Consider the following 11,462-nt stretch of genomic DNA (forward strand, 5'->3'; position numbering starts at 1 on the left):
TACCCCATTTTTTAATGGGGTTATTTGAATTTTTGGAGTTCAGCTTCTTGAGCTCTTTGTATATATTGGATATTAGTCCCCTGTCAGATTTAGGATTGGTAAAAATTCTTTCCCAATCTGTTGGTGGCCTTTTTGTCTTATTGACAGTATCTTTTGCCCTACAGAGGTTCTCAGCCTTCTTAATGCTGTGACCCTTTAATACAGTTCCTCATGGTTAATACAGATGCCCAACTATAAAATTATTTTGTTGCTATTTCATAACTATAATTTTGCTACTGTTATGAATCATAATATAAATATCTGATATGCAGGATATCTGATATATGTCCCCCAAAGGGTTGTAATGTATCGGTTGAGAGCTGTTTTCTATGTCCTAACATGTAGTGTTGTGGGGTCCTGCATCTGCTCTGCCACAGGGGTCGACTGCTCAGGGAGGCAGGATGTAGGAAACTGACCCTGCTTACCCTACACCGTTGCGGGCGGGCAGGTGTTGGGCTGTAGGGACGCCATGGGTCTCCACCCTGGGGGTAGGAAAGCACAGTCTGGAGCTGTCTCGGAGGTTCTTGGGCCTGCAACAAGGCTAGGGCCTTCTGTTTCTCAGGCTCTCAGACATCCAGGCACCTCTGGGAGCTGCAGAAGAGCTGAGAATGGAGTGGGGGCCTATGAGCTGGATCTAGCCTGGGGGCCGTGGGAAACGGGAGGTGGGAGCTCCCTCTGGTCCTATGGGAGAGTCTTTGGCTTCATTGCTGCACTGGCTGGGAGCGCAGAGAGGCAGGCCTTCTACAGGAGATTAGACAGCAGCTCTATAGACAAGGGCCTTCTGCATGGCTCCCCATGACAGATCCTGATGAAAAGAAGCAGTCCATGGTTTTAAGACATTTGTTGTCATGGCAGAAAGTGGATGAGTGAAACCATACTCTACTTCCCAGGGCAGGCCTGAGGTTAAATACCTTCTGCAGGGAGGAGTGTCTAGGAAGGAGGGTTTATTGGCTAAGTCTCCAAGCCTTTAGGTACCTCATTAAAATGGAGATCTGTCTTGAGCCTACATGACCCATGGTCACGTCCTCTACATGTGGAGGGGCTTGCCCTTAAGTTACTGTTAGCCACAAATCAATGCAGGGCTGCAGCCTCATGCCAGGGAACAGACGAAACGTCTACCATCCCTTCAGGATCACTAGGTTTTTGAGCCTTAGCTCAACCAGAAACAAGGCTACCTTTCAGTCCCACATTAACAAAACTATTTTATCTCATAAGCGAGTTTATAAGATATACTGAAAAATGCAAGACCCACTGCTGGCACTAATCAGTGAAAAGAGCCTAGTTCTTCTCCATAGTATCCTGCTGCACATCATATGGCCATGATTTGTAAAGTTGAGGAGTTCATTTACAACATTCTGTCTCGTCCAGTATGTTTACTGCACGTCTCACCAACTGACAAGCACTTCAAGCATCTTGACAACTTTTGCAAAGAAATGCTTCCACAATCAGTATATATAAAATATTTTCAAGAGTTTATTGATCTTGAAGCATGCATTTTTGTGATGATAGGAATAAACAATATGCTATTTGTAGTGGTTTATATTTTGATTAATTAAGATATATTTGATCCTATATTTAGTAATTTAAAATTCATGGTCTGATACTGTAGTTTGCTTATTCAGATCTTGATTTCTGTTTCTTAGGCTAAACTGTTATCCTTTATACTGAGAATTTACTGTGGACAAAAATATTTATATTTCATTCATATCTTACATGACCTTACTTTTGATTTGTTATTCTTAATTTCCAAGAAAATGCCTTTTTCCAACAGGTAGACAACTCTTTCTTTAGTTAATGCCTGTGTACATGGGTATTGAGTTCCAGCTCAGCCTAGATTATTGAGTGAGACTCTGGCTCAAAAACAACAACAACAAAACATTGTTTGTATTCCTTATTATTGTTCTTTGTCTTTTTCTATATATTGTTTTGTTAGGTGAGATTTTCTTATTTTGCAGGGAAGAAGGAGCTCTGGTAGAACAGTTTGTGTTTGAAGCCTTAGTGACGTATATGGAAAGTCTGGCCCTGGCACATGCAGATGAGAAATCCTTAGGTAGGAGTCACTCTAGTCTTCTGTTTACATACTGAACATGTTCATTTTGGAATCTTTCCACTCAGCATCCAGGCTCACATGATCCTTTCATGAGATGGTATTTTCCCTTTTTTCGTATTCCTCTTAGCAGATCTGATAAATATGAAGGGACAATACATTGTTTTCTCACACACAATGTCTCAAATTCAGTTTGTAAAAAGTTTTCTATGTCTTCCTCCTCCAAGAATCTTGTTAGTACTCAGGAGCGGAGAAGCTTGAGCCCTGGTTGGTGAACCCTGAGTAGTTATATCCTTAATTCCGTCCTTTTCTATAGTGGCTACATATTAAACTATAATATAGTTTACCCTACAGGGGAAAGAGACAAGCCAAGGAATTTACAACCCACAAGGAATGGCTTTGAGTTGATGTACACTAGCTCTGGCTCATATTGGGTTATGCTACCCTGGAGGTTTCTTCCCACCTAGCCTGTCATGTGAGGTGGTTGGTCATGTACTTTCTATTTGGATGTGATACTCCTTTTGGGGTGTATGTATATAATATATATGTGTTGCAGTAGGCAATTAACCTATACTCAGATCACCCTGACAGGGCAGTGAGAGTTCCAGAACCCACCTCAATGTTCTGGATTCCCGAATGAAACACACACACACACACACACACACACACACACACACACACACACACCTGTCTTTAATATGCCTTAATCAGCTCAATGGTTGGGCCACTCCCAAACTTCCACGTGGCTAACACCTCCCTCCTGATACTCCTGAGTTATTACTTACTAAACTCTATATTCCATCTTTGTTGCCCTAGACCCAGTGGGGTCTCCGGCTCCTGATTGCTGTGCATTCTTTTCTGCACCTCTCATATCTGGACCTTACTGCTTTCCCAGCGTGGTGGCTCTAAATCATGCTTCCTCTCTTGGTCCCCTTGCCCGTGAATCTTCGAGTCCCACCTTTGTCTCCCTGCCCAGCCATTGGTTGCCAACAACTTTATTGACTAATCAGAACCAACTGGGGGCAGGAACCCTCACCATCTTACATATGGATTCTAGAGCAATTTTGGGAACCCAGTTAACATCATACAAGCATTAGACCAAATTCAAATTTACAACATACATGTATTTGTCATGCCTTCTTTCAGACATGAGTTTGGGTTTTATTTTAGGATTTGAAATGTAAGTCATTTATTTTAATTTCATATTTTGAGATGAAGAAATACTAAATCTATAGTAAAATTACTTTGGTAGTCACAAAATTAGGTCAACAGATTTATAATATTACTGTGTTAATGATAATCTGATATATGTTTTCTATGATATATTTTTGTACTGGATACAAATACAGGTACAGTTCAACAGTGCTGTGATGCCATTGATCACCTAAGACGCATCATTGAAAAGAAGCATGTTTCTTTAAACAAAGCAAAAAAACGACGTTTGCCACAGTAGGTGATACTGTTTCTGTTCTTTTCTTTAACCCAACACAAAGCTAATGTCCATCTAATGAATGTTGAAGATGAATATATAGAATATAAAGAATTATCTTTGTAAAGAAGAAATGTGTAGAAGGGTGGTATGAAAAGTCAGTTTTCTTTTTTTTTTTTCAATTTTTATTAGATACTTTATTTACATTTCAAATTTTATCCCCTTTCCTCATTTCCCCTCCAAAAACCCTCCTATCCCATCCCCACTACCTACCCCCTGCTCACTAACCCACCTACTCTTGCTTCCCTGTCCTGGCATTCCCCTACACTGGGGCACTGAGCCTTTACAAGGCCACGGGCCTCTCCTCTCACTGATGTCCCACAAGGCCATCCTCTGCTACATACGCGGCTGAAGCCTTGAGTCCCTCCTTGTGTACTCTTTGGTTGGTGGTTTAGTTCCTGGGAGCTCTGGGGTTCTGGTTGGTTCATATTGTTGTTCCTCCTATGGGGCTGCAAACCCCTTCAGCTCCTTGGGTCCTTTCTCTAGCTCCTCTATTAGGGGGCCGTCATTTTTCTAACAACATTTAGAACTTTTAAGTTTGGAAGTACGCGGCCTCAGGGTGACGGTATTTGATTGGGGTTTGGATAGGCACCCATATTGACAGTGAGTTTTGAACATCGTGTTTTACCTGTTACAAGTTTGGCAAGTAATTATTTAATTAGCATATTTATAAACTGCTACACAATAAATTTAGAAGTAAAAGGACTGAGTGTCATATTCAATCAAAGATTGTAAAACACTGTGTAGTGTTTGTGTAGAGCTCTCTAGTCAGGAATTCAACTTAAGTCCTACTTAAGCTAGAGATCTCTTTAGTTACTATTTAAACAGTCTGACCATTGGGAACTAGTTATGAGCATTTCCAGGAAGTCTTTAGGGAAAGTCATATTCAATAAGATATAGTCACCTAAAGGATACAATGCATATTTACATTTAGGATGATTTAAGATGTACTTTGAAGATTGAGAACCTTGTTCAAGCTCATGTAAGTGTCTAAGGAAAATGCAGAGGTGAACTCTGTCTGACTGAAACGTACATTCTGTTCACTATGACTCAGGACCTTAAGTGGCTCAGGAGTTGAGTGATGATAGGAATAGAGATTAATTTGTTTGTTTGTTATTGTTGTTTGGTGGTTTTTGTTTTTCCTTTTTGGTTTTTCGAGACAGGGTTTCTCTGTGTAGCATTGGCTGTCAAGGAATTTGCTCTGTAGACCAGGATGACCTCAAACTTAGAAAGATCCACCTGCCTCTGCCTCCTGAGTTCTGGGATTAAAGGCGTGTGCCACCATTGCCTGCTTATACCTATAAACCCAGCACTTGGGAGGTAGAGGTAAAAGGATCAAGAGTTTATGCCCAGCCTCAGCTAAATGAGACTGTCAAGAAACAACAAAAGCAAACTAATACAATTGAATCTAATTTCTAACATTCCTTTACAAAGTTGGTTCTTAATAATTAGCATTTATTATAATTAATTGGAAGTCTAGTTAAAAATACCAGTTATTGTACATGCTTCATCTATAAGATATCTGAGTCTGCGCTAGGGTAGGATTAGAGACTTATAGGTCACAAAGGTGAGCTTTTAAGGAGCACGCTTTGCATACTGTAACTGTGGGTTTTTCTTTGTTGTAACAACAAAAGGGCACACTGGAATGGAAACATGGAAATACATAATTCTTTTAAGCATATTTAAATTTTTTCCCAATATTAAAAGGAAATAAGGCCTCTGGAGTCATGAGAATAGGAAAGCCAGCCCCGCTTCTTGTCTGTTGTGCAGTGGCGAGTACAAGGGAGATGCCCTCCTCTCCTTCCGCATCATCTATGGCAGACAAGAGAGCTGGCCCAGGGATATCAGAGTGTCAGAACTTAAAATGTTGCTCACCTGCTGCAGAACTCTGGAGAGAGGGCCCTGTACCTTTTCCTGGGAAACAGGGTAGAACTGGCCTTAGTTTTAGGGGTTCTTGGTGAGCTGACCCCAAGAGCAGGAGAGCAGCAGAGCCAGCAGGTTGACCATCTCCTATACCTCTCAGCCACAGACCTAAGACTTTGACTTGACCCTCATCAACATCTACTCCATCAGTGAACTGCTGGAGTGCTTGGAGAGCACAGTCCTATAGATCTAAAACTAAAACATCTCCATGACACAGGACAACAACAGGACATTTGAGGGGAGCCCCAAAATTGATAGAATAACAGAAGCCAAAGGCCTCTTGTCAAACCAATAAGTCATGACAATGAACATTTGCAAGCAAAGAAGTAGGGAGAAAAAAGTAGACTGTAGGACACACTACAGCTTCTATAACAAGATTTTTTTAAAAAAAAATCTTTGTTAGGGGCAGGTAGAGGGAGATGAGTGGGATTGGGGTGCATGATGTGAAATTTACAAAGCTCCAATAAAAGGAAGGAAGGAAGGAAGGAAGGAAGGAAGGAAGGAAAGAAGGAAGGAAATAGGGCCTAAGCATTTGCCTAGCAGTACAAGGTCCTTAGTTCTTTCCCCAGCAGTGCATGAAGAAAAAAAAAAAAAAAAAAAAATATATATATATATATATATATATATATATATATACATATATATGTCTGTGTATATATATATATATATATTTATATATAGTATGTGTGTATATATACATATATGTAAACATACATAATACATATATGTACATATATATACACAGACATATATACACACAGAGACATATATATTATTATAACATTATATAATTATATATATATATATATATATATAATGTTAGAACTATATTGAACCCGGGCATAGTGGCAAACACCCATAATCCTAGTACCAGAGAAGCAGAGGCAGGCAGATCTCTATGATTTAACCTGTGATACCTTGATTGCATCCAAATATTAATACATTAAAAGTGATCGTGCCTTTTACATTTGTCAGTTTGGTAGAATTGAGTTTTAGGTTTACATTCTTGGCTACGTAGGCATTGAATGTTGGATAGTATGTTGATGACATGATCTTTTGTGTAGGGGATTTCCACCTTTGACATCATTATGTTTATTGGATCTGGTCAAGTGGCTTTTTGCTCACTGTGGAAGGCCCCAGACAGAATGTCGACACAAGTCCATAGAACTCTTTTATAAATTTGTTCCTTTGCTGCCAGGTATGTCCTCTCTTTTCCTTTTGTAATTAAAAGATCATTAGTGGGGAAGGGATTAGTACTTTTATGGCAGTGGATGTGTGGAATCAAAGAGCAACTTTGAAGCCTTTCATCTTTGGATGAATTTCACAGATCAAGTTTAGATTGGCAGGCGTGTGCAGCGTGTCTCCTTACTGGCTATGTTGCCTTCTTTGCCCAGTCTCTTGATTCTTAACATTCTACCAGCATTAATTGGCTTTGGCTTTGCCAGTTTGTAGATGGAGACAGTTAAGAACATTATGATTCTGTATAAATGAATACTACAAATAACATTTCCTTCCTCTTCTCTTCCCCTTCTTCCTCCTCGCTTCCTCTCCTTCATCACCCCTCTCTCATTTGCTTTATATCTCAGATTCCTCCTGCCTCAGCTTTCAGAGTGCTGGTGTGACACATATGCACCACACTAGTATATAGAGACATTTTCTCAGTTGATTTTCTTTCCTTTTAGACAACTCTAGCTTGTGACAAGTTGACATACCTGTATCCAGCACAGCACTTGATGAAGTTCCCAGATCTGCCTTTCCTTCTGATAATTGCTTTTCTATCTTTCTTGACACTTGCTGTAGAGTTCAATTACAATATTGATTTTCTTCTCATGATTACAATTTTCTTTTGTTAGTGAAAAATAATGAATTATTCTTCCTTTTTATTAAAAACTGTCCTCTTAATACATCAGACACACATTTTATTTTGGTTTCTTGTCTAAGATAATCAGTGACAGACAATTTAACCCTTTCTGATTTCATAACATGCAAAATGAAATTTTATCCTTTCCTTTTTTGATTGAGAAAAAATACATTAGCAAAAGAAAACAGATTTTATTTTATTTTTTACAATTTTTATTAGGTATTTACTTCATTTACATTTTAAATGCTATCCCCAAAGTCCCCTATACTCTCCCCACCCGCTCCCCTACCCACCCACTCCCCCTTCTTGGCCCTGGTGTTCCCCTGTACTGGGGCATATAAAGTTTGTAAGACCAAGGGGCCTCTCTTCCCAATGATGGCTGACTAGGCCATCTTCTGCTACATATGCAGCTAGAGACACGAGCTCTGGGGCTGCTAGTTAGTTCATATTGTTGTTCCTCCTATAGGGTTGCAGCCCCCTTCAGCTCCTTGGGTACTTTCTCTAGCTCCTCCATTGGGGGCCCTGTCTTCCATCCAATAGCTGACTGTGAGCATCAACTTCTGAAAACAGATTTTAAAGCAAGTCTTTTACTTAATAAACAATACTGAACATGCAGCTTGAGAACCTGAGGCAGAGAGATCGCTTGTACCCACTAGTTCAAGGCCAGCTTGGGTATCTTCACATGTTAAGTCCTGTAATCTTTGTAACCACCTAGAAGATAGGTGTGTGATTGTTCTTGAGATGTTTTGAGATGAGGAGATTGAGATGTAGAGAGGTCAGGTCCTCAGAGATGTGAGCAACATAACCAACATCAAAGCCCCAAAAATCACAGTGCTGTTTTGTAACTTGAAAACAAAATTGCAGGGGCCAGAGTATTAGTTTGTTGCTATTCCAGATGATTTATTTATAATGTTTAGGAACTGAAAAGAGTGGCCTTAGTGGAAATAACTTCTTAGAAGGAAAAACAAAACAAAGCAAAAAAGATGAGGAATAGTAAGCAGATCATCCTGTATCATTTTCAATTTAAGCTTGGTTTAGAGATTAAAGAGGTTTAATTTTTGAGTGTTTACATATTGTATACATAAGGATGTATATGTTTTTATGTTTTAATTTTGTCTCTTAGGCAACAAATCTCCTTCTTTATGGTTGAAAGACTTTATAAAAATGGAAGGTATTTCTTTTCTCATAAACACATTTGAAGGAGGGGCAAGCAGCAGTGATCAGCCAGCAGGCATTCTTGCTCAGCCAACCCTCTTCCACTTACAAGGGCCAGTCAGCCTGCGAGGAGTGCTGCAGTGGCTGGACCTCCTCCTTGCAGCACTGGAGTGCTATAACACATTTATTGAGAAGGAGACTGTGCAAGGGCAAGAAGTCCTGGGTAGGTAAAATTAACTCTAAGATAGCATTGCCTGATTCTGCTCAGTTTATTCCACGTAGACTGTACACTACATGCCGTAATAACGAGGCTGTGAGTTCTAAGCCAGCCTTATCTACAGAGTGTGCCAGGGCAGCCACTGCTTCATGGTGAGACAGACCTATGTAGAAAATAAATTAAAGTAATACTAACAAATTGATAGCAGATACACTTGTAGAGTAAAACATTGCCTATCAAGATGTAAAAAACATACAGAGCACCAAATAGACTGGACCAGAAAAGAAATTACCCATAAAACATAACAATCAAAACACCCAACGTATAGAACAAAGAAAGAATATTAAAAGCTGTAGGGGAAAACGACAAAATAACATATGAAGATAGACCTATTACAATAACACCTGGCTTTAAAATGGAAAATGCCTAATATACCTGCTTAAAGACAACCATGGTCATTTGTTTTTGTATTGCTTATTGGAGGAGTCTGACCATTTCTTCATATTATATACAATGTCAGATGTGGTGGTACATATCTATATTCCCACTTCTTCAGGAGAAGGAAGGGCAGGAGGATCAGAAGTTTCAATTCAGTGTGGGTTATATAAGCATGACTCTATCCAAAGAGTAAAAATTGGTGAAATGGACATTATTTGTTTTTTTGACATACTATTGTGTTAGATTAAATTTTAGTGTTAGATCAAACCATAGAGTTTTAAAGTATGTTAGAGTATTTATTATTTTGGCTCATTGTTTGAGCTCCTTCCTCAAAGCCTGGCTCTATGTAAGTCATGGTGACAGGAAGATGTGGCAGATCACTTCATGATTGACTAAAAGTGAGAGGTCCAGAACACAAAGACATTGCACAAAGATAGACTACCACGGACCTATAATAGTCTTCTAACTATTCTCATCTTTTTAAAAGCTGCATAACTCCTATAATAGCTGCAGCAGGTGGGAGCACATGTTCAAACCATAGCAAGAGGACTGGGAATATACCCAGTGGCAGGGTGAATACATAAATAAATGACCTGGCCTTATGTAGACATTTTTACTATATCTGAAATTGAATTCTATTTCGATTATAATTTCATTCAAATTTTGAACTAAGATACTAAGAAGTAATGGCTGCTGTTTTGTTCATCTTTTCTTTAACATTTTTTCTTTGAAATATTCTTTAATTTGTTGTTAAGTATATATTATCACTTATATTTCAAAAAGGCACTGTAGAGTAGTTTTAGTAGACTTAGAAAGAAAGGCATACTAATATTTTGCTGCTATTATTTCTAGGTACTGAAGTACAGTCTTCACTTTTGAGGTCAGTAGCTTTCTTTTTAGAAAGCATAGCTACGTATAATGCTAGAGCAGTAGAACAACGCTTTGGCACTGGGATGACTGGCCCTCCCAGCCTCCAAGAGGAAGAAAAATACAATTACAGCAAATGCACAGTCTTAGTCCGGATTATGGAATTTACCACAACCCTGCTCATCACCTCTCCAGACGACTGCAAGGTAGAGTCTCATCTCTCGCTCTGTTAATTAGAGGTTTGTACATTATTACGGAAAATGTTTTAAGTTTCCTTAAGATCAGAGGTTCTTATCTTGTAATAGTTACATTCCGACTCAAAATTACAGTTATCAAGTAGCAATGAAAAGAACTTTATGGTTGGGGGTTGCTATAACATGAGGAACTATATTAAAGGTTGAGAACCGGTGCCTTAGTTCATTAGACATAAGGGAGAAACATCAAAATTACATTGAGATCCCACTGTAGCCCAGTTCAAATATTCATCATCAAAAAATAAAATAGAAACAAATACTGGTAATGATTGAGAAGCAAGGCACATGCTGCTTTGCTGCTTGCTCGCCATGTATTCCATGCCTAATACTATCATTTCACTAAAAACATGATCAAAAATTAGCACAGCCACTGTGGAAATCATCTTCAAAAACTAAAAGTGTAATCACTTTATATGACTTAGGAACACTATTCTGGTCATTACCCAAAGGAGTCAATATCACGGAGAGATGCCTTCATGGTCATTTGACATTTGTTTGTTTGCTTGTTTGTTTATTTTTGAGACAAGTGGAAATTGTAACCATGGCTGACTGGGATTTACAGTATAAACCAGGGTGGTCTGGAATTCACAGATTCACCTCCCTCTGCCTCCCTAGTGCTGTGATTAAAGGTTTGTGCCCAACTGTCCTCATATTCATGATAGCAAGTTAGGGAATCAACCTAGGTGCCATTAATGGATGAATGAATAATGAATGTGTGTGTTTATATCCATAATGATATACTATTCTCCAGCCATAATGAATAATGAAACATAATTTACTGGAGAATAAATGAAAGTAGAGATCATATTAACTGGTCAACCAGACCCAGTCAAGTATCACATTTCCTGTCATGTGTGTGACCAAGCCAGCTTAGTCAGTCAACAGGGTCTCAAGGGAAGGAGTGAGGATTGAAAAAGAAAAACAGCTAGACAAAATTATCACATGACTCAGCCTATACTGAGGCTGAAGCAGCTTTATTTCTCCCCGGCCTGCTTTTATACCATTCTGTGATATCCAAAAAGCACGGTCAGTTCTAAGATCAAAGATGAAGTCATCAAGCGAAGTAGTAAACGAGGAGATCACACAAAACAGTAATTAAATAAAGTAGTAAGCAAAAGGATCACACAAAGTAATAATTAAGTAACAAAGCCCCATGGTCATGGTTTCTTTTT

At 39.0% G+C, this 11,462-nt stretch overlaps 1 protein-coding gene across 1 annotated transcript in view; it reads left to right on the forward strand.

Annotated features, from left to right (window-relative positions):
• Window positions 1-11,462, forward strand: part of Prkdc (protein kinase, DNA-activated, catalytic subunit) — a 201,570-nt gene that overhangs the window by 70,781 nt on the left and 119,327 nt on the right. The window contains exons 27-31 of the mRNA XM_021209938.2: window positions 1,995-2,089; window positions 3,436-3,535; window positions 6,563-6,696; window positions 8,483-8,737; window positions 10,022-10,242. Of these exons, the coding sequence (XP_021065597.1) occupies window positions 1,995-2,089; window positions 3,436-3,535; window positions 6,563-6,696; window positions 8,483-8,737; window positions 10,022-10,242 (805 nt within the window). The remainder of the gene's footprint in view (window positions 1-1,994; window positions 2,090-3,435; window positions 3,536-6,562; window positions 6,697-8,482; window positions 8,738-10,021; window positions 10,243-11,462) is intronic.

This window comes from Mus pahari, chromosome 12 (genome assembly GCF_900095145.1).
Source record: "Mus pahari chromosome 12, PAHARI_EIJ_v1.1, whole genome shotgun sequence".
NCBI lineage: Eukaryota > Metazoa > Chordata > Mammalia > Rodentia > Muridae > Mus > Mus pahari.